Below are 24,936 nucleotides of genomic sequence, written 5' to 3' on the forward strand. Positions count from 1 at the left end.
GATACATTATGGATTCTATGAAATCACCCAGGAAGAAAAGGGATAAGAAAAAAATACATCAGAACTGTGGAGGTGGAGTTTATGAACAAAAAAAGTTAGGAAACTATGGTATAGAACAGTGATTCCCAACGTGGGTGATGGAATGTTCTGGGGGGGGGGGGGCGGTAGAAGCTACACAGATATAACATAGGATTCTATAGGTTAGATTGTGTTGGGGTGATGGGAGAAAAAAATTTCTAAAGAAGGGGGTGATGGGACAAAAAAGGTTGGGAAACTATGGTATAGAATAATCCTGATGACATAACATAATGAGACAAGAAGCACAGCCGTTGAGGCAAATTTTAAAATAGCTCATTAAATTTTTCTTTCATTCATTGGGCATTCGCCAACATGCATCTAGATGAGTGTGATTCATGCATCAAAATTTGAATTTACTCCTCCAAATTTTGTCGAGTGAAAATACTCCTCAATTAATCATTCAAAATTTTAGATAATTTTTATATAGAATTATTTCTCACTAATACAAAATAATAATAGTAATAATAATACTCCTCTTTTTACACAGATACCCCTTATAATTCGGAAGAAGAATGAAATTACTCTTCAAAATTATTTTTTTGGATAACACTACTCATGGGTGATAAGTTTTCATTCTTTCATCCATGGTCCTAGCGTGGCTACTCGATGCCACAGGAAGACATTTTCTTTGAACTCTTTGGGAAGGTTATAAAAATGCAAAATAAGTATACATATTTTGTGAGGCCCACCATTCGGCTTGAGGCCCGAATTGCCTCGGCTTAGTTACAGGCTTGCATTTATCATCAGAGAGAAAACTCCTACTTCACCTATGTTAAACTCAACCGATTTTAAAGAATTATAATTATATAAAATCGGTTGACGGTTGAGTGGTTGTGGAAAAATTATACCACAGAACCAATCAGTAATGCAAAGTGAGGGACACCTACACAACAATTTCTCTTAAGACGTACTTTTCATGTTAAAATGTATCTTTTGCAAATTAAATGATGATTTTACAAACAAGTTAATCATCAAGAAACACACATCAGAGTGATTTAAATATAAAAGAATGAAAACTAAATACATCTGAATCCTTTATTACGAAAAAGATTTAGCGAGTTCCAAAGTTAAATGAAATGTGTTATAACATTCACACACAAATATATATATATAGTACATCTTATACAACAAACATTTGAAAAGAACACAGAGAACTTAATACTTCCGGTTCACTTGATTGAACAGCCTGTCCTTAAGAACTTGAGACATCAATCCATGTATGACTTCAATGGTGATCTTACAACTGTCTTTCGTTGCTTTGGTCAATTTGTCTTCAGTCTTCTTCTCGTGCGGATCAACACCTAGCACAAAGCAGCCCCTTCCGAGCTGCGATTCAGACTGCTCCAATTTGTCAGACAAATCAAAGATCTGAGCAGTGGTGTAGTCAGCATTCTGTGAAAGGAAGAAGAAATAAATAAATCACAGGAATTTATTTATATTTCAACACACTGACTTGAAAATTCAAATGAAATGACATGGTTTGAACACTTTTCCCAGAGACAGGAGATACTGTTCTCCACTACAAACTAACATTGCATATTAAACCAATTCCTGATCATTGGAAATGCAATTAAACAAGTTAATTAACATTAACTGAATTGAAAACTTGCAAACGAAATTATAGGTTGACATTCAAAAATTTGGGAACTGATAACGATTCATTCAGATTTCCAGCATAGATTTTGGATCACATTTGCAAAGTTCGGAACCGGATTGGGGATCTTATGATCATATGTAATCTTCGTGTATGTCAGTGGTTATATTAACCAGCGGCCCACAAACTGTTTGTGGTGGGGGGGGGGGGGGCGGTCCTTGGAGAGATTTAAGTTCTGTGGTTCTATGAGTTTGGAGATGAGAATTTATTCAGAATAATATTGAACTTCTGAAGAACTGTTTTCAGTCATATATAACCACAGAAAATCTAGCATTTTCAAAAATCTGGTGCTCCTCAAGTCTGGAGGATGCCAGATTTTTTAATGTCAAATCAGTGAATTTGGCATTTTTCTCTGACAATTGCAATATTAAAATTTCAGTTAAATTCTTTTTCAACCCTCATTCTCATTACCATTACAAAACATTCGAGAATAGACAATATGAATCAAGAATCAAGTTATCTATTTATATTATTATTCTTACATGTATTCAACAAGATTAGCTATGGCATTTCAGCAGCATAATGAGTATTAATATTGCTAAATAAAAAAACATGTTTTTCAAAACAAATATACAATTATTCGTTCTTTCATTGGTTCATGATTTTCGACTGTGACAGTGGAGAGCCATCTTCCAGAACATCATGTAGAACAATAAAGAAATTTGAAAAAAAGGGGAGTTCCGCCAGTTGAATAAGAGTTCTTCTGTATCAATTGAGCTAAATTGGCAGTTGATTGACAGGGCCATCTGTTGAATCAAAACAAAATCCGGAGCTATCTGATGGAACATATAAAACAACTTCTTCTTGATACTTGATATGATCCACAAAATTTGACCAAGCTGGCATCAATAGTTGGAATTACTTAAAGTTTATGACAAAATCATTGGAAGTTCTGATAAAAATTATGAATGAGAATGCGGCAAGTTTTGTAATCAAAATTGTGTGAACTATTGGTTTGTCCTTTTTGAACACATTTTTGGTATTTGGTTGTTCATACATCCAGATCTCCCCCCATGTTTGGATGATACATCTTTTGATGTCTTTGCGTGGAATAAAGCATATTCCAGACTCTGTGGAAGGTGGAATAGGATTATTAACTTAAGAGTACGTGAATTTGTTAGCTGGTTAAAAGATTACTGAGAAGTTCATTAGAAATGGACAAGATTTAATTTTAATAATCATCTACCTCCTCTCAGCTCTAGGATCCTATTCCACCATCCAAGAATGTACTTCATTCTATATGAATATTGTGATAGACATGGTTATGGGAAATCTTGATGCATGAGTAACTAAACACCAAAAATTTGTTCAAAAATGGCAAACCAATAATTCAACTATTGCTGGCATCAGTCATAAAAATTTGACTTCCAAAAAATCATTTGTGTTTACAAAAGCAGCTAAATTTAGACCTGAATGCGGAGCTTGCTTCTGCCATGGGAAAACCGGACACGTATCCAAGACCCACAGATTTTCAGGTCCCAAAATTGGCTGCTTTTTTGTGTTATAGGATAATATTATATCTCCCCAAACTCATTCCAATGTTCTTTCCTACCACATGACAGCACAAAGATTTCCTGAAGACTTTATAGCATATAGTTTTCCAAAAAAAAAAATCTTTTTTGGGAAGCTTGGTCAGTTCTGCAAGAATCTCTTCTGATGGCACATCTTCTATGTAGGTGATTTTCTTTCTTACTTTTAAATCAAGCACAACTCTGGTTAGTCGCTATGAGCAATTTACTACAGTGAGATGTGCCAGAAGTGTACAACCTAACAGCCTGAGTGCATATCTGGTCTTGTGTGCAAATTCTAAGTGCTTCCATAAGCAGAGTGATGAACAAAGTCTAATTCACAGTCATCTTTGCTTAAACTCACACTACAGAAAAATGAAAGATCCAAAATATCTGAATGATAGGTAGGTGTTTTAGAGTGCTATTAGCTTTTTTTTCTTTTAAACACCTGAAGTGTAATTTTCTCTTAATGTTTTAGAAGTGAAGTTAATGGGAAATTTTGCGAGCTTTTGTCAATTGCAGGAAAAATGCTTTGATGACTATACTGATTGTCAGTTTGGTAGATTCTGATATTCTAATGCTGTGGTTCTGACTAGCAGAGCACTTTCCGGTGTATAATTTATATGGCAGAACCCTTTAGGATTATTTTTTATTTATCCATACAATTTATTGATTTATTTTATTTTCCTCGAGTGGCTTTGCAGTCCCTGGAAGTGCACACAGAGCCCCAAGGGAGCGCCAGTTGAGAAAGAGTTCCCATAAAGAACAGGTTGCAGACGTGCAAACTTTTGGAATTCAGAGATTCTTCCGGGAGGGGGGTACCCCCAACCCCGCACCCATAGACCCAATCAGGAAAAAAAATTAACAATTTGTTTTAATTAGTTAAGAAAAAGTTCCACCCCCCCCCCCTCCTGGGCAGGTCCTGTATTGCCCCTGAGCAAAATATAATTCACTGTCACTCTTTCCATGCAGAACTGGAAAATCACATCTACATACTGTACATAGAACATAAATGTTTCCTTTTGTGGATGCTATCAGTGATTGATAATCTCATTCATGTATATGAACTCTTAAAAGCAGTTTTATATTTTCTTTTTGACGACATATCTATTCAGAGGAAACAATTAAAAAAACGTCAAAATACAGTATAAAGCTACTGACAAACAACTTATTGTGTTTGCCGCATGACTGTAAATGGAATACAATAACAATTATACAGGGATTTCGGCAACCAAGGTCCCCTGATAAATGATTGCCAATAAACACTAAGTAAACAAAGTCATGTCTTCACCAGTTGCTTAAATGCAGTCACCAAGGCGTTTTTTACGGCTGCTCTGTATGGGTGTTTTCCCTAACATTCGATTATGGAAGAAAAATGTGTCAAATTTGAAAAACCCAAATTAATGAAGTTTCTGAGACATACACACAAACTAAACACACATTTGTAAACAGGAAAAAATCCTATAAGGTGACCATTTCCATCAGAATATCTAGATTTATTGGCAAGCTACAAGAGCTGAAAGATTTGTGAAGTTCAAAATTGATTGTAGCCAAAATTTTAATTGCCAATTTTACAAATGCCCTTCTAGCTGCAATAGGTCAAATTTACCAAAAACTTGTCCATACCCCAGCTTTCGAAAAATCCAACAATAAACTATATCTGTGTCTAATTCAAGAGAAATTTATCCTCTTGTTTGAAATACGGCACTGAAATCAGTGTTGTCAAAGTAGACATTTAGTAGAATTTAGCGAAAATTTGATTTTGCACTTCGCCAATTTCTCAGCGCTTGTAGCTCACCAATAAATCCAGGTAACCTGATAGAAAAGAATGTCAACTAATAGGATTTTTTTCTAAAAAATCTGTAATCAAAAATTCTTAATTTTAATGGAATATCAACTTTGATGAAAGCAGATTTCCATGTTGTATTATGGGAAAAGGCTAAATTCTGATGGAATTAGCATCACTCTATAGGATTTTTCTGTCCCTTTCCAAATATGAGCTTAGCTTGCGTAAACTTCCCAATTTCAGGTTTTTTCAGACTTGATACATTTTTTTCTCCATAATCAAATATTCCCTATAACTCAAAAACTTCGAGATAGGGCAGGGTTGGTAGGGTGTTTCCTGTTTCAGTTGGGCTCGTCCGTCACTCCCTTTTGTTTGGCAGGACAGGTCACTTTCACCCTGTATAAGTTTGATTGTAGAAAACTCAAACAAAATACAGCTTTCTTTTACTTATGAAATCCATTTACTATAGATTGTTTTCTTTTTAAACTTATTCCTGAATATAAGTAGCATTTTATAAATATTTTTTAACCATTCATTCACAAATTAAATCCTTAAGACGAAGTAATTTATTATTTTAGCCCTTCCAGAGATATTTCTCTAAAAGAGATTTTTACAGATAAATTTATATCTCTAATCAGAAGGGAAGAAGGGTAAGGGAGTCTGAACAACCATCATTGCTAGCTAAATATAGAATGCATTAAATGTGTTCGAATGTAATCCTGTAACTTTTGTAAATGAAGAATGAAAAACTATGCACTGACCGTCAAGAGGCTGGAAGAACTGAGAGTATTAACCCAGTATTTGTTCCACAGAGAATCCAGCAGACGCCTGTCCAGGGCAGACTTGAAATAGGAGACTTCCAGAGAATAGTACTGCTTGCAATGCACACCAAAATCCTCTATTTTATTCAAAGGAATTGTCTGGTATTCTGATGGACCTTCATCGGGTGGCTTATAACCCTGAAAGAAATATAGATTGATTTTTTTTACCAACAGATAATTAAATGTGAACTAGCTTATTGCATGGGTTGGAAACATGAAAACAACCGACTATAAAAATTAACTTAAAAAAGCTAACCTAATATGAAAAAAAGAAAAAAAAAGATTGATTTTTATCAATACACAATTATTCACATGATTCATACTCTTTGAAAGTAATAACCATTCAAGGGCTATTCAATCACTTTTTCAGACAAAATTTCCAAATTCAAGGAGATTCATATCCCAATTGATAAAAATTATGATTTTTTTTCAAAAAATCAACTTAATTTGATTCTTTTATTTAGAATCACTTATTTTTAATTTTGAGTTTGAAATTCTAATTTTAATGAATTAATAATAATAAATTTACAAATTTATATTTATTTACTTATTTATACAATATTGTTGGCCCTGGGGACTATCCTAGAAGAGGATGCGATTGAAAATGACGAAGATATTGTTTGATATTGGACAAAAAACTAGTGATAGTGGGTGATTCGACAATAGAGCTTGGGGGTTTGTTCCATTCACCAATGGTATGAGGAAAGAAGTGGTATTTGAAGCAGTCAAGTGGAAGCAAAAATAGGTTTTATTTTAAAGGAATGGTCGAGTCTTTTAGAGAAAACTCTGGCTAAGATACCAGAAGTATCTATGTTGAATTGACCATGGAAAATTTTATATAACAATGTTAATCGAAAAATAAGGTGAAGAGTAAAGAGGGAGAAGATGAAGTTTGTTTTTAAGTTCGGACATGGAAACGAAAGATGACCAGCAGTCATGAGCAAATCGGGTGAATTTATTTTGATTGATTCGAGTTTGTCTATATTACTAGAGGTGTAGGGGTCCCAGATTTCAGTGGTATAGGAAAGAACGGGGGAGATATAAGTTTGGTAACAGAGTAATCTAATTTCCCAAGTGGAGTGTTTAAGGTTGTGGCAGAGGAAGAAAAGTTTGTTTAGACACTTGTTTGGAGTTTAAACTGGTAAATGTAGTCAACATATTTGTTCCAACGTAGGTTGGTTGAGATTATGACACTAAGGAATTTGATTTGAGAAACTTGGGATAACGGTAAGTTATTGATGGAGTACGAGTATTCAAGAGGAAGTAATTTATGAGTAATTACGGAAGTAAGTACTTAGGTTTATATTGATTGGTATTTGCCATAAAGAACACCAGTATATAATTTTTTAAATATAATTACAGTTCATTTCAACATGTGAATACAATATAAAGCTCTGAAGATCATGCTTTTAAAAAAGACATTGTAGTTTTTAGCATACAAATAACATCTAAGCAGAAAGGCCATCCCGACATTTTACAAAAATGTCCCATTATTTCCTGTATATTTTCCACAAATATACAGGAATTATATTCTGTTTGTAATTATTATATGCCTTTTTGAATTTTTATTCTTTACTGCAATCAAGTTGAATTATTTTTTTCCCAATCTATAAATAATATGAAAATTCATCTCACATTTTTTTGTCATGTTTAAACTTTTTCGCCCCATTGCTTCATTGCAATGGTGCTTCATTTTTTCTGCGTTTGGGGAATTTTTCCCAGTTTTAGCAATAACTGCAACTTTGCTTACCTTTATCGTCATTTTTTGTTGACAACTGGTGATTTTCCCTTACTTGGGATCCCAATTTCCTGTATTTTTATCAAGGAAATATGGTCAGCCAACACATATGCAACTGTCATACATTAATTGAATAGTTTGAAATATTTTGAAGCAATATCTTAATCCAAGTGTTTTGCTGCCAGATTTTAAGAAATGCTTTTTTAAAACTGAAATATCTCAGGTATGTGTGATCATATGTCCTGTTTTGAACATTGTCTCATAATTCTCAGCAGAACATAGTTTAAGGGGGTGGATAAAAATTAGTGAAATTCACAAAAAAGATTTTCAAGAACTTAAATTTTTTTTTCAAGGAATTTTAAAGACCTGGAAATTAACTTTTTTTAGGACTTTCAAGGACTGTACGAGAACCTTGTCTTATTAAAATAAAAAATCACTTCAAAACCATTGAAGTTGGCTTTCTTCAGAAAAACTTGGCATAATCATAATTTTCACCCAAATGACAAGATAATTAACAAAAAAAAAAAAACACCAATAATTCCACCACATGAAACACCGATAATGTGCTCACTTAATTTTCAGCAGGATAAACATGGAGCATCCAACAATTTGATGAAAAAAAATGGGGAAATGCATGTAGCATTTTCGTTTTTTGTCTAGCATACATAGAATATCTTAGATGCTAATACAGTGAAACCTAAGACGGACACTGTATGAGACGGAAACCTATCTCGAATAGAATAAAAAGATAGTCTGTTATTAAAACAGTGATAAGTGAATAACATCTACACATTTGTAAAAAAATTGAGTCCACCGGTTATCAAAGCCAATAATGTTTTTGATTTATATTTAACATCATTAGTTCTGTGGGGTTTGAACATAGCTACAAAAATCTTGCTAATGATTTTTAACGCATTTATAGCTACAAAAACTACTCTGCTGATTAGAGACATCATCTAAATTAGATCAATGATGCAGCGGATTTGCAAGCTATCTGTGCGGAGACTACGTAACTATAAGATTTGGTAAAGTGGGGGTACTTTTCTCTCCAGAAACACACCTGTGTATTAGCCAACCCCTTAAATTAAGGAACAAATTTTTCAACAAAAAAGTCTGCTCACACACGCAGAATATGCCAATTTAAATCAGCATTAAAATCACAAAATTTAAATTTTTTTTTCACATAACGTCAATGATATTGAAGTAAACGTAACCTGGTTTGGTATGCATGTTACTGATAGGTGGCAAAGTTCTTAATTAAAATATGAATAGAAGATCTTTGTGGTAAATATAGACTTGAACTTAAACCCTAGATACAGTGCAGAAAGAAAACTGTTTTATTTCTAGATTTTGTGCATGGAAATAATTACATAAAAATATGGGGGGGGGGGGAGGGAGAGAGAGTTGCACTTAGTTAAACCTCACTAAGTATTTTTAATGCATTACAATGTAGCACAAGGGTTTCCAGTTAAAAAACAGAGGAACTATTTTTTTGGTATGAAGCTTTGAATTCTATGCCCTAATTGCTGATTCAAAATAATAGATGTTGTACCAACATAAATGTCATTGGGCTTTTGACTTTTTGCATTAAAATTTTGAGTTCGCTCATTTCTGGATTTTGTGCATGGAAATAATTGCATAAAAATATAAGGAGTTGCACTTAGCATTTTTATCAAAACTCAAGTAAAGTATGAAAAAACAAATAAAAATAGAATAAAAAAGTGTAAACTATTAAGCAACATCATGCAAGCCAAAAACACATCCATTAATTATGCAAGAAACAATCTTGTCAATAGAATTTGTTTTATTCAGTTGATGCCCTTTGGTTGTGCACTGAGCAGGGGTGGGAAGTGACAAAGTCCATTTCGGAGCAGCAAAATTCAGGATTCGGAGCAGTTTTGGAGCAGCAAATTGAGGATTCTGAGCTGTTTTGCAGCAGCGAAATTAACAACAATATTTTCGTTAACCCTCACCCCTTTGCAAAATAGAACAACTGCACTGCCATTTGTTATCAAACATCTTTTCATCAACTTGTTTTTTGTTTTTGGTGTTTCAGGCCTTTGACACCTTGTTTGAAAGAGCGCCTGTCATAAAAATTTTCGCACCAGTCTATTCAAGATGATTTTTGTTTACTCCGGGCACTATTCGCTGTCTAGAACAGCAGCCCTTCAAATGGGCTAAACATTTTCTAGTCTTATCACAAAAAAAATATTTTTTTTCTCAGTCTTTATAGATATTATAAATTTTCTATATCAAGTTTTCAATTTGTTTATACTCAGAGAGAAATTGTTGCAAAATGGGAGGGAATTTCGGAAGAATCAACACGATGGTTGGCGATTCAGCACTCATTATTTGGCTAGATTGGCGATCTGACACTCGTTATTTGGCGATATTGGCGATCTTACTCGTTATTTAGCGATTTAACACTTATTATTCTGCAACATTGGCAATTTAACACTTGTTACTCGGCAAAGTTTCTAAATTAGCAATCATAATTCGGCAGACATGCTCTTTTCACTCGCGGAATATTTTTTCACCCCGAAACATCTGGATTTGGGATTTGACGCAATGGCGATCGACCACAGTAATTTCTGCTGCTTCCAGTGGTGACTTTTTTTTTTTTAAAACGGAAACTGACTCACATTTGCACTTTAAAGCTGAAAGACTTTGGGCAGTCGTGGGCAAACCATCCTCAGTTGCACGATCACGGATATTTTTGGGGTTTCGCGATGGAAAGCCAGTGGAATAAAACACACTCTTTTTGGAAAGAATTGTTTCGCGGCAAGCAGGAACAAAAATTTTTTGACGTCCTTTCCGAAATTCCGGGCATACTGAAGCAAAATTCGCTATTTGGCGCAGAAAAATACAAAAATACCCTATTGGAGCAGGATGGCACAAGATTTTAATTTTGGCGTAGTGCGGCACAATTGGCGCAGAGTTCCCACCCCTGACTGAGTGAATTGAGATACCTGCTATATACATGTGATACTGAGTTGCCACCACTCATTCACTTTAATGAGTGGGGGGCTCATTAATAAAAGCACTTTTCTCTATAAAAAATGTTAATCCATGAAGTTAATTTGGGCTCAATGACCTTTCATGTTACATAAACACAGATTTTTGGTGTTCGTACTGTTTGCTTGCAATTTGTTTGCAGTTTATTCTTTAATGCTTAATTAAATTTGAGCAATTAGAAGAAAAACAGTTAGGTGATATGAAAATATGCATTCTTAATGATTAACAAGATTTGTTTTAATTAATAAGCAGTCAATTAGTTAATTTTAATCAAAAAAAATCTGATTTAAATTAACCAAATCTGATTTGAATAAAAAAGTCATGATTTTTTCCATACCCTGTACACACGATAATACAGTAGTTTAATTTACCTTCTGAAACCTTTTCAAAAAAAAAATTCTGTCAGAATGATTTTTTTTCTTGGTTTTTATTGTTGCTGCTTCTACTATGGTACTAGCCTTGGTACATTAAAACATTAAAAATATTGTATTCAAGTAAATATGCCATCACGTTATGAAAATCTTATATAAAATGCATTTCAACAAAGACATTATGATCATATGACAGTGATCATATTAAACAAAAATCATATTCTTGAAAGAACACATCTGATATGAGTGACTCCAAGGGAAAAAACAACACTTCAATGAACAAAGGAAAAAACATGTGCCATGAATTACGTATCATGTGAGAGAATCTGTGTATTAAACTTTCCCAAGTAGAGGATAGACATGTTGATAAAAGAAAAAATAGAAATCAAACCTTGGGATAGGTCCTGAAGGCACCAAGGTTGACTTTGCCAGCAGATATTGTTCGAACAGGATCGATCTGAAAGAGTAAAAAAAAAAGTACTTTAAGAAACGAAATCATAAGGTAGTAATATCCAATGAACATGAAGTAAAAAATGAGATAGATAATTATATTATAACTCTTATAATAGGAATTATACCAATTCAATTCACAAAACATCAATATTTTTCACCAAAGTAGAGCAGAAAACACCTTACAGTCAGCATTATGCTCCTGCATGCAACTATAGTTTGCAACAAAGTTTGTCTCCCTGATTGCACATAAAACACAAGAGAAAACTGAAAAATTGAGAGAGGGGGAATTAATCTTTTGATGAGATTCATAATGGTAAGAATTAATAGCTGATTGAGACTCTGGAGCATGCAGTTTTGATACTTCTCAATGCAATTTTTACATCAACAGGCTTCCCACTCAAAAAATTAGAAAAAGTAGGACCAAAAAGTAGGATGGGGCAGGGTACCCCCCTTAAACAACATAATCATAGCATAACAAAAGAAAAATCCTAAATTTTTTATTTAATTTTTGGCCAAAACAATGCACTAGCAACCACAGAAAATTATTTTCTGTTCTCCTCAAATCATAAATTACATTTTTTTGAAGTCTTCCTCAGTCGAAGCTGTCAACTCTCTTCGACAATGTACAGCAAATTATGAAGGTGCGGCGGCTCACCAAAGACTGTGGCCAACGGTCGCCAAGTGCGGGGACTGCGCGAGAGAATTTTTTGTGACTAGACAGACCTGAAGATAACGCTGATTCAACATGTTATGTTCTCGATGATACAATAAAAGTGGACAGTAACAGTGGTGACCCGGACGTGATTGGACAGTAACATAGTCCGGAAGTGGACAGTAACATAGTCCGGAAGTGGACAGTAACATAGTCCGGAAGTGGACAGTAACATAGTCCGGAAGTGGACAGTAACAAAGGCATGTAAGATTTTTAAGAATAACGTTCCTTCGAGACCACTTTCAAAAGCACAGTGTGTAAAATATGTAAATTACAAGTTCCGATGTAAATAAGTCAATTGCATTGCCATCCTTTTTTTTTAAAGGGATTTGTTTACGTTTTACTGTTCAATACCAGTGTAATTGTTTTTGAAAATTAAAGCACTTTCATTTCTAGCTCTTTGCTGAGTATTGTATACATTGTTTATGCCTGCATGCCCTGAAAATACAGAAGACAATGAAATGCTATTGGATAGTATCAGAATCACCAAACGTAGAATAGGCCTATGTATCCAACTGCTTTGTAATGCAAACTGTTGTTTCACCTATACACAAAATGTGCACCATAATTTGGAATGATGATTGACAGTTACTGTCCAAGACCATAAAAAATAAATACAAAATTATTTTTTCCATTCAGACCGAAGTTTTTAATGACTACTCTACTTGTTGAACCCTCAAACTAAGCAAATGAAAAATTAATAAACCTAGTGGTTCACATACGCCTCCCCCCCACAACCTTGAAAACTATACAATTTCTGCTTCTGCAGGATCAGTAATTGCAATCTACAGCATTTGCACTATTTAGCAATATTTCAATGATTCCCTGCTCAATAATAAAACCTGTTACACAAATTTGGTAGATAGGATTTGATGGAAAAGTAGGACAAGTGGGACATTTTACCGAAAAGTAGGACAAGTGGGTGCCCTGCATCAATATAATAGACAGTGATTGGGAGCCATGACATTATGATGCAGGCCAGCTGCATTCTACATCCATGTGTATCGATTCAGTATCTTCTTTAGTGTGCATTAATGGATGAATGAACATCAGAACTCTGCTGCTAATTTATCCAGTTGCTCTCTTATAGCCCAGCTTCATGGCAGAAACATGGCTCTCAAACACACTTTTAGTGTACAGCAGTTGAAGTATTCATATTCTGGTCCTTGCGATGTTATGAAAGAATTGAAATATAATTTCTGATTATTTATTATCTTCTTTTGTTAAACCATTACAGTAATGGCTTTTCTTACATTTTATATCAAGAGCACTATAAATGTTAAAACACTGGTTTTTTTAAACCCAAAATGTGCATAAAAAGCATATCTGGAAAATTAAAAAAAAAATAATTCCAGGATATGTATCAAAACTGAGAAAATATGCATGAAAAATCATGCAAGAAAAGAGATGTTTTTAAAAATGAATATTTTCCATTTCTTAGTGTATATTCATTTAAAAAATATATACCTACATATGTACACTATATACTGCATATGCAAATAACTCTACATAGTTTTTATTTACACATTCTGAATTTCTTTGCTGTAGCTGCTCAATAACGAAATACCAGTGACAAAACAATTTCATCAATTTTTCTGAACAAATTTAACACTTTTTGGCATATCTCTAGCTTTTTTTGATAAAAGTACTTTTATAAAACTTGAAAATGCAACCAATAAATGTATTGGTTACAAGTTTTGTAAAATGGTTGATATTTGGAAAATACAGTATTATATACAAACATCTCTATAAATTCACTAAATCCCACCTGCAGAAAAAATAAAAATGTTATGAAAATATTCTGAGCAATTATTTGTTTGAAAAATTATTTTTAAAAAAAGTGATAGAGCTTAAATAAACCTTCAAAAATATGCACTTATTCTGAAAATACTTTGATTTTATGCATTTATATGCATTAATGCTAAAAAAGGCCAAAATATGCAAGTGCATATGCATTTGCATATAATCCGCGCTCTAGTCACAGTTAATATCTCTTTATAAGCAGCAGCAAAATTTAAGTAATGAAAAACTTAACCCTTTAAGTGGTTTTGAAAATTTTCCCGATCTGCATGTCAGAGTGGAAATCACTACTTTCTGCAAAATGTCACTTATTTTTTTCAAGAAGAGCATCTTTTCTTCTCTCTAATTCTGTGCAGCTGATAAGTGCCCCTCAAACACTGATACAATAATGAAAAAAAAATGAAGAGAAATACTCTACATTTTTCTGTTATTTATACTTGTAGGGGCGAGTAGGGAGGTATGGGACAGTGGGAGAAGTAGACACAAATTGCTTTAATTCGTTTTTTCCAATGCATAGAAGTGTTAATGCTACACATTCATTGCTAACAAACTTTGGACTAAAAAGCTTTTCTATATTATAATTAGAAAAATCATTATTCTCTATTCAAAAGTAAGTTAATGCATTTAATTTTATGAAGTAATCTTTAATTTTATTACTTTTTGAATGTAAATTAGACTGGTAATATAATTTAAAGAGATCAATTCTGAATACAGAGTGTCCTGTTAATGAACTGACAAACTCAGAGGGTTGTTAGTGGGCATCAAGAACAAAAATTGCAATGGAACATGATGTCGCAAACCACATTGAGAGGGTGAAAATTGTCTGTCCATTAACAGAACACAGTGTATATTCAAGTATTGACATTCAGCTTATGTTTGTGACTTTTTTTATTTATGAATCCACTAGAGGGAGGAATGAGCTGATATTCTAAGTCAGTTGAGGCCTCGAGCTAGGGTGGCTGGTTTTTCACTGGTTTTTGCCCTGTCCCAAAAAGTTTTTGCTTGCACAATGAAATAGTATTATTTCCACTATTTTTCACATTTTAACTTTTAATTTACAAATAATACAAATACAATGCCACAACAGGCAAAATGCCCAACAAGGTGGCTGAGAACCCTCTTACGTTAGATATTATCTAGGAATTTATTATTTCACTGATATTTTTACCATGTTAATATTTTCGTAACCAAAGAATGCCAAATCCATTTTGAACAGCTGCAGCCCTGTTTACATGGGCGATATTGTGATTTGAATGAGGATGGTTTATTGAATATAAACCTGCTCAGTTCTCCCTCCCCCATTGTAGCCTTGTTTTGAAATGAAAAATGAATTGATTTTTGAAGGAATTGTGGGCAGATTGCAGGCAGAAATTTCTAGGGGTTTGACACAGAGATTGTAGATGATATTAAAGGAAACCAGACATTGCTCAGCCTTTGCTACAGCATGGGATATAAGCCTGTTATCTCGTAAAGTTGGGATTGTCTCTCCTAGGAGGAAACATTTTCAGTATTAGTCTAATGACTTCAATCGGTTTTACATTATGCACTTGAGCGTAAATCACAACTGGGAGAGTTTGCATTGAAAATATTTGGAATCCTTGAAAATAATTAATTTTACATTGATTCCTATGGGGGGGGGGGGGGGGCGACGATCTTCGCTTCTGAACAATTTGGTTTATGAACGGAATTCAAAAATGAATTAGTAAGTTTGCAAACCACTTCTCTACTGCTCGTAGAAGCAAATATTATAATATCAGACTAAGGGTACTTAAATTACCCACCCCAGTAATTTATGAGTAGGCCTACATAATGTAATGCATCTCACCAATTCATGGCATATGCCCTTCAATCACGTAGCCTACATACCAGACGGGACATCTGATGATGACAGGTATCCTGATGTTTTACTCGTTTTTGCACCCTTTGTGGAGAAGTAGTGTTTAATGTTTTTGTAATACAATTGTTAGTTTGCAATGTGACACTGTAATGTCCACCAAAATTAGAGTGTTGAAAATGTCTCGGTTTCGTACTCACAGACTAGATCATTCCACCCACATGGGGAGGGAGGAATGGGACAAATTCTTACAAATTTGAATTTCTCATAAAAGAGAAAATATTACTCATTTTTTAAATGTCATTTTTTTTTCTTATTCCAAAAGTGATAAGGTTCTTATTTTAATTAATTACATTTATAATTCACGAAAACATTTTTTTTTTCGTATAAAGTGTCCCATTCCTCCCAACTCTTCCCATATGTAAGATTGGATATAGAGCTCGCTGTTGGGATGGGGGAATTTTACAAATCGCTAAATGATTAGTCTTGGCACGCGCTAACTATATGTCCCAAAATTTAGTCATGTATATATCTCCCATGACAGTCCCCCGTTTTTGTTTTCCCTCCCTCTATCCCGACTTTTTTCAATTTTTAACTCGAAGCTTTCTTGAATTTGTTGCAATATTATCTTGTAGAAATCCCAAAAATTTTAAGAATTATCATATTTCACTAGGGGGGGGGGGGGTTGATCATCTTGATCAACCCCCTCCACATTCATATTCCTACACCACCCCAAAGAGAAAAATCTCTCTCCTTGTTATCAAACTTTGAGCAAAAGCTGACTGCCCACTGGCAATGGATCAGACAATGTTAGCATAAATTTATAGGTGCCACTATTATTTTGTTCAGAGTCATTCTTGTTTCCTGATCACATCACTGAAATTGTCTGTTGGACCGAAAGTCTCTAAAAATTGTGGTCTGTTGAATCAAGCTTTAGGCTGTTTGCACTTCCACATTAAGGCTGTATGCTAGTTGACCTCCAATGGATTTTCACTGCACAACAGTTTTTATAAAAAGCAAATTTGCAAATGGCAAATAACATTACAATATTTCTGCATGTGACTACGGGACAGTTAGAAGGTTCAAGGATGAAAACCCTACTTATTCTCAGCAGAGATTGTGTTTCCCAACCAATAAAATAACAACATTGAATGAAATATATGACAAAAATAAACAATAATCGTTTCATAATAAAACTCAATGGAAAGAATTGAAAACAAAACTTACCACAATAGCTACAAATGGCTCCTGAAATTGCTGGTTCAACATTTGAGTACTGACATCAATGCCGGAAAGCCAGCAGCCATATCCAGGATGACTATGATACCAACCAATAACATTCTCCAATCTCCCTACCTGAAAATTTTGCATAATTCATCAATTTCAATTCATAAATTCAATAAAATTTCTGAAAAATCATTCAGAACTTCTAATAATTAATTAAAATAAAATGTTTATTAATATAATTAACGCCATTCCCATATTTAATTAATCAATAAATATTTCATATATTTTAACAAAAACCAACTTTTGCAATTTAATTATTTTTTGTTTAACTCAATGGATTACTTCGTACACGAAGTAATGTTGTTATTAATCATAATATAAAGATGTTTTCTCCTGTTACTTTCAGTATACTTAATTAGGAAGCTATTTTGCAAAAACTAATAAAAATTAGGTGAATATAATGTATTTAATGAAGCATAAATAATGAAGATTAATTAGCAATGATTTACGATATACAGGGTGATTATAACTAAGGTTCTGATTTCAAAACTCAACTGTTCACTGTTAAAAAAAAAAAAAAAATGATTGTCAGAATGACTTGAAAATTGACATGAAAATATTCCTGAAGAAATATAATTTTATTAAGTAACGGGGGAAAAAAGACTTTAAAATGCAAAATTAATGACATCATCCAACACGTGGGAAATTTTCTTGCAGAATGGAAGAGATAATCAGTCATGGCAAAATGATAACTTTATTATAGTATTGCACGATTTCATAATTCATGGAAACATAAAAAAAAACGAAGTAATTTAACAAATAACTAAAACTTACTCAAGAAATGTTAAATATGTTGTCCACCGTGTTTTGGCTATGAAGTGAAAGCACAAAAATTCTTGTTCACAACAGATAAGAGTATGCTATGGTCATGATGTGGATGCACTTGTAATTCCCCTTTATCAAACGCGCCCCCACATTAATATTCCTGAGGAACATCTAGCATATAGGGGATGCGCTGAAGCTTGCAATTCAAAGTTTGCAATCCAACCACTGTTCAGAACATTTTGAGGTACCCCCCACAGCCAGAAGTTTCAAGGATTAAGATCAAATGAACTGATGGCCAGCCAGGTGTCCTGCAATCCTGTTATTGTCAAAATGGGTCTTCAGCAGCTGCTTTGCTGGTATTGCAATGTGCATCTTGATAGAAGTTGTTCTATCCACACACTGATGCTGTGGAAGTGCCAAAATGATGTGGTTGCACAAAATAGATTATACTGCTGGCCAAGTACAGCATCATCTACTTGCACATTTTGCACTACTTGCACTTTTTTCTTTTGCCAAAGAAAATTCCATTACTTCAGGAGTATCCATGCAAATTTCCAAGTCATTCTGACCAGTACTTATTGTATAGTTTTGGACTCAAAACTTTAATTATAATCACCCTGTATATAGCCAATTATTTTTCACAAATCTGTTACTACTACTATAGTAGAACTCTGATTAACTGGGCCTAACAGTGAAAGTATAAAAAAAAACAACTATTGAATATTAAAACTGAGAGATATAGGCCTACAGTATGAGATGTGCTACTTCTTATGGGAAAGAAAATGAAAATGTCTGTGAGGTAATGTAACTACTAGTACACTAGTCTTTGTCCTTTAAAGACAGCTGGTGTCTATTGGATTATAGGACCACCTGCCCCTAGCATGATGGTGTCACTACTGTTGCTACTTCTTTGTGAAGGAAAAAATGTGAGACAATATACCACTACATTTAGATATGTGATACAATCCTTATTCATGAATATGGTAAAGATAGAACATTGGGATATAGCCAAAGGTTAGGAAATGTGGTAAGAATGAGAAATTTTGGCTTCTGTGTATAACTTTAAATAGCTAAGATACTTCATATGAAAAATATATATATATATTCAGGACACTTTTATGACTTTTGAAAAAAAAACACTTACACCTTCTTATGCCATTTAAAGATATACCATCAAAATGTACTCCAAGAATATAAAATGTGATAAAAATGAAAAATTTTGGCTAATAATGAACCAATATGATATTTTCAAGAAAAAAATTATATTTAGGCCACTTTTATTTGACTTTTTAAAAAAACTGAAATGGTTTTTTTTTTAAAAACCACTTGGTTAAAACAAAGGTTTAAACCAACGTGGTTTAAACCAAACAACCCAGATGGCGCGCGAGTATCACCTCTCTGCTCTAATCTGAACTCTCATGTGTTACTTTCCAATAACTTCATGTTGAGTTCCTGGCCATATCCCTGGGAGACCTCCTCTGCTTCTTTTCTTAAAAAGGGTAACGCAGACAGGAGTCGCCTCAAATATGTAGATATGGCCTTTATCTGTTGCAGTTTACTATAATTTCCCACGTACAGGGATTCAGTAAAATGGTAACATACTATGCCTTTGGTTCGCAACGTTGTTGCAAACTCTGGGAAATTTCCCCAGAATATTATTTCTTCATAACTACATGATCCACGACTAGTGTTACACTACTTGGTGATAGAGTAATGGACAAAATTTGCCTTAGCTTTTCCCAATTGGGACACTGAAGAATGATGACGACTGTAACTGATAATCTTGTCTGTGGAAATAAATATGTCTGGGTGGAAACTGTTTTCTCGTAATCCATTTGTTGTCTGCATGAATTTAAAGTATTATGAATCCGGGGATCACGGACGGAACTAGAGGGGGGGGGGGCAACTGCCCTGGGCGACAATTTTGGGTGGGAACAAAGATATCTGCAATGGCCCTCCTTGACGAATGCGTGGAAAGGATCAACGGTCAGAGAGGAGAACTGGTCAGCCGCATACCAGGAGCCGAAGTACGGTAAAGAAGGAGAGAGACATGGACAAGGAAAGGAGACAAAGAGAGACATTCTGAAGGAGAAAGTACAAACATGAGGATGTAAGCAGCTCATGTGGCCACCCACGTTATGGAACTGTTATAAAATTATAAAATTTTAAAGTTATGGGGGCAGCAAAAATTCTAGCTATGGCTCTGCCGTTGATGCAACTCCATTCATTGCAATACGTCCCATAGCCTTAAAAAGGGTTAAAACGTTTTCCTGCTTAACATTTTTTTCAATGGCAGTCTCATGAAAAATGTTAAAAGCAGAATAGATTGTATTGCTAAACAATGTGAATACAACATATACATTCAACATACTGAAGAGAGCTGCCACTTTCGAAATTTCATACCTCTCGTCACAGACCAAATGGTTTTAATCAATGTAAATGACACTTCTAATAAGATCTTTAATTGATAGAGACTGTTATGATGTAATCACTTATCCATCTAAATAGGTGACACTAACTTATACCCAATTTATGTTGATTGGCACTCCAAGTGTATTTGGCATGCTGTCCTCCACCAGACATGTTGTAGAGGGATTATCACTATATCAAGAGGCGGTAAACAATTTGAGTTGGCGGTTTGTTGAGGCGGTTGAAATTAAACTACAGGCATTTCCAAACATGACTGGAAAAAATATCATTGCAGAGGGATTCATTGTTATATTGAGTATTGCTATAGTGAGTTTTCACTGTAAATTCAACTTCGCTGAGCAATGGTAAATACAGGGTTAGACAAATCCCAGATGCCATGTCACCTATATAATCATGCATTGGTGCCTAAAATTGTCTATAGATAAAAAAACATCATCCGGGACCGTTTTTCTAGGAAAAAACTATGTTTGGCTCCTTTGTCTGTCAGACCAGACAAGACCAGGGCTCTATCCCTTCCGTGATAAAAGGGTTTCCATATGGGTTGAGCCATGCGGGGTGGAAGCTGTCTAACACCTCAATTATTTTCTTTTTTTTTGTGATGTGTCAAGCCCTGGACAAATGTAGGAATTATGGGAATAAAAATTTGAATGGCAGCTTCACCTCCCTCTTCCTGTTTGTAATTAAAAAAGGCCACAAGGTTTGGATGTGGTTTTTTTTGGGGGGGATGGGTGGTTTCATTGCCAATTGGTATGCTATCTTTGGACAGTTGGTGCTTTCCCATCCTCACATTTCTTCAACACAAAATTTGTGCATTTCGGTTCGATTCTTTCCTTGTGCCTTCACCGCAATACTAAACTGCAGCTTGTTGACATGATATTTAACAAGAACAATATGATATAAAAATATTAAACAGAATTTATCGAAATATCTTGAATGTAAATTAGCACAGCTGAAATTAATGTGGTCTTGGAAGCTAATGCACCTTTGATTGACAATTCATATCCAGAGTTCTACTAAATAAGCAACACCTTCAACGCCCAACAGATATAAGTTTGGGGAAAAGCTATAGTATAATCAGCTGCCAATTCTGTTCAAGAGCTTAACGACAGACAAGTTCAAGGGCTTAACAGAAAGTTTCAAGGTCGTAACTGACACTATGGACGCCAAAAAAAAAAAAATTCCAGAAAAGAAAACAAAACAATAACACAAATCTACAAGCATAAGAATAATAGTAAAAAATATCACTTTCTATGGACTAAACATCAAAACAACACAAGGTATCAAAATTGAAAATTAACTATTTTGAGATAAATAAAAAACACCCAGACTCTTTAAAAAAAACAATGGTCGGAACGATCCTTCCTGTTGCATAAATATAATACATATTCTCTTAAAAAAAAATAAACCAGTGTCCACACACACACACACACAAAAGAAGAACACAAAGCAACACGCATATGTAGCCTAACGGAATCAAATTTCAAAAAGAACAAAATCTAAACAAACTATGTAAAAAATATATCAGTTCAACGGTTGCAATAGGAACTCCTTTGATATCCCTGCGGGACTAGGGCCACCTAGTTCTGTAGAAGAATCTAGCAAACAGCTACAGAACCATCTACAAAAAGCGTAAAAGAAATGGCAATACAACTAGTGCCATCTTCATAGAATGATCTGAAAAATAGAAAAGACTGATATGACTACCCATCAACCCATTGCCCGGGATTGGTCGTGTATCGCAGAAAAGAAAAAGTTGCCAAAATTGGCAGCGGATTATACTATAGCTGTTCCAAGTTTGGTTGTGAGGGGGGAAAACTCTGGTTTTAACTGAAAAGTTAAGAAAAATGTGGTTGCTTGAGAGAGCTAAACTGACTCTGAGAAAACTTGCATGGAAAGAAGATGAGCCAAACTGATGGTGCACATTTGCCAAAACAAAACAAGCATGCCAATTAGTAAAAGAAGTGGTCACCAAGGGGGAAAAAAAATATGCAAATCGGGTGGTTATAACAGAAAAGTACCAGACAGTTATCGTACTGTCAGTGTAATGTTCCAAAAGATTTGAAAGTACACCGCTTGTGAAAAAAAAGGAACTTACCTGCTTGGCGCTCTCTGTGTATGCAGCCATGTATTCATAAGCCTGAGCTTGAGCATTAACCCTGGTCTCTGTACCTTCCACAGGCAAGGCAAACGAGTCCATCACAATCATGGTGTTAGCATCCACTTTGCCGAGAAGCATCCCCATGACCTCGAGAGTACCACCAGACCTTGCATGCATCACCATCTTCAATAAGGCAAGTGCCGAAATCTTTATGTCCTTGAAATAGTGAGGGCTGGAAAAAAATGAATATTTTAATAATCTTTTTAAGAATATTTTAATAATCTTTTTAAGAATATTTTAATAATCTTTTTAAGAATATTTTAATAATCTTTTTAAGAATATTTTAATAATCTTTTTAAGAATATTTTAATAATCTTTTTAAGAATATTTTAATAATCTTTTTAAGAATATTTTAATAATCTTTTTAAGAATATTTTAATAATCTTTTTAAGAATATTTTAATAATCTTTTTAAGAATATTTTAATAAAAACAAACATTTCAATAATCAGTGATTATAGTCAAAGTTTTCGATCAGCCTGACAACTTTTCCGCATTCCAATATGTTAAAATTTTCCCTCAACTCTGTCTTGTTTGTTTCAAGTCATGGGTGCTCAAACTTTTGAAGAGCGCAGGTCACTTCACTGGCTTGAAAACATGTTGCAGGCCACTTAAACCTGGAAATGTGCCAGTGCTGCTTGAGTGATCTGTGAATGTTCTGTGGGCCTCTTAAGTGATCTGAAACAGCACCCCAAGTCACTTACCTGATTTGTAAATATGCTGCGGGTCATGCATTTAAATTTCACTGGTGACAAACACGATAACGAGACCTAGAATGCTGGTGACAATAAGAAATGAAAATGCCATCAAGATAGCACTTTGGCTTGGAAAACATTATTGTCAACAACAATTAAAAAATCTCCAAAGAACTAACGTAATCAATTGGTGACAAAAAATAATCAAATTTGTCACTTCATTTACAGAATCGGTACAGATGCAACATAACCCAGATTGTCAAGGGTGCCGTAAGTTGCCAAGGCAGGCATAATGGTGCCAGGTTAATGTAATTTTTTTAGATTTTCCATTCCAGGTCATTCCATCCCATACAGCACCCGAGTGGCGCCATGGTAAGATGCTCGACTTCCACTATGAAAGTTACCATCAAGGTCTATGGGTTCGAATCCAAGCATAGAACGTTAGAAGCAAGTTCTTTACCTACCAAACCTGGGATGACCACCGATGGATGGAACCTTCATCTCCCACACAACTCCTCTGGTTGAAAATTGCCGTATGGCGATATATGATCGGAGTTTTCTGTGCGGTAAAGTAGTAGATCGCCAAGGGCACCCATAATTGTGCCAGGTTAATGTAATATTTTTAGATTTTCCATTCCAGGTGGAACTAGTAACACAGGCTATTCGAAAGACATCTCCTTTTGTGTAATAGTATTTGAAGAGTGCCATTTCGTTTTACGTTGTCTAAACGTGCCACTGTCTTGTTTCACTAGGGTTATGTTTCCGTCAGGGTTTACAGTGTCATAAAGAATTATCAATGTTTTAGTTTACTATTATTTCAAAGAGTCTGGATACCCAGTGACTTGTGCCCGGATCGGTTTATTTTTCAAGGAGAGTCCGGGTTTTATTTATTTATTTATTTTTTTTTTAACACTAAGAATATTTATTTGTACTATTATTTGTAATATTATTGTTGGTTTCCGCTTTTGTTACGTTTTCTTCACTGCTTTTTTTTTCGGCGTTCGTAGTCAGTGACGACCTTGGCGGCTTTTCCTCGAGCCGTCGGACGCGTTTAGCACCGAAAAAAAAAGTCGCCAAGGGATATGGATTATACTGCATTCATTCCACGGAATCTTAGCCCAATGTTATGTAGTTCTTATCGCCTCTCCTGCAACTGGTCTGGCGGTTAAAAGAAAGCGGAAAAAGTCGCCAAACAGCGGTATACCGTATAGTGATAATTTACCGAATGGGTTTTTCCTTTTCATTATTTACAGCTACAACTAAGTCAATTTCCACAGGCATATAATGGACATAAATATATAGAGAAAAAAGATGGATATGGACGATAACAAAGAAAAAGAAAGTTCCCTCACTCTCGGTCCCAAGGCTTTGCAGCGAGGATGTCCTGCTGTTGCTTCCTATCGTAATTGTAAATGTCGTCCACGTTCTGGATGGTCTCGATATTATTGCTCATCTCCCAAGTCCTCTGAGCCATGTCCGAATCCATCTTCTGCTTTCCTTTGATTCCACTAAAAATGAAAAATTTAAATCCACTCCAATATAACGTGAAGACAAGATTCCCGTGTTTATGCAACTCAATACGATGGCTGTTATACAGAATTTACAAACTTTAGGTTGGTATCCTGACCGTTGAAAAAACGATTACTAATTTCAGACCATATGACTTGCATAATTCTGCTTTTCGATTGCTATGGTTTGTGCTGCCATCTAATATAGAAGCGAAAGACCATTCTATAGGGACGATATACCATTCTTATTTTTTTTTGATTGTGGTGATCTTATAAATGTGAAAGTACGTATGTACGCGTTTGTTATTTATATACAAATCATAGA

General features: G+C 34.5%; 1 protein-coding gene across 1 annotated transcript; it reads right to left on the reverse strand.

Moving 5' to 3' along the window:
* Nucleotides 1-1,095: 1,095 nt before the first annotated feature.
* CSN5 (COP9 signalosome subunit 5) lies at nt 1,096-24,697 on the reverse strand. Its single transcript, XM_089234894.1, has 6 exons — nt 24,456-24,697; nt 22,348-22,582; nt 16,998-17,126; nt 11,363-11,428; nt 5,788-5,985; nt 1,096-1,470 (listed from the first exon to the last, which is right to left on the reverse strand). The coding sequence occupies exons 1-6, from the start codon at nt 24,587-24,589 to the stop codon at nt 1,234-1,236; spliced, it is 999 nt and encodes a 332-aa protein (XP_089091020.1). The 5' UTR covers nt 24,590-24,697; the 3' UTR covers nt 1,096-1,233.
* Nucleotides 24,698-24,936: the final 239 nt, after the last annotated feature.

This window comes from Pholcus phalangioides, unplaced genomic scaffold (genome assembly GCF_987345545.1).
Source record: "Pholcus phalangioides strain wild (caught in Gottingen) unplaced genomic scaffold, Ppha-v1.0 ptg000008l_1, whole genome shotgun sequence".
Classification (NCBI taxonomy): domain Eukaryota; kingdom Metazoa; phylum Arthropoda; class Arachnida; order Araneae; family Pholcidae; genus Pholcus; species Pholcus phalangioides.

Excerpts from the sequence above, each read along its gene's own strand:
- CSN5 (XM_089234894.1), bottom strand. The coding sequence starts at position 24,589 with ATGGATTCGGACATGGCTCAGAGGACTTGGGAGATGAGCAATAATATC. Across the intron at positions 11,429-16,997 it reads AGCCATTTGTAGCTATTGTG|ATCGATCCTGTTCGAACAAT; the intron begins GTAAGTTTTGTT and ends TTACTCTTTCAG. Across the intron at positions 1,471-5,787 it reads GTTCTTCCAGCCTCTTGACG|AATGCTGACTACACCACTGC; the intron begins GTCAGTGCATAG and ends TTCCTTTCACAG.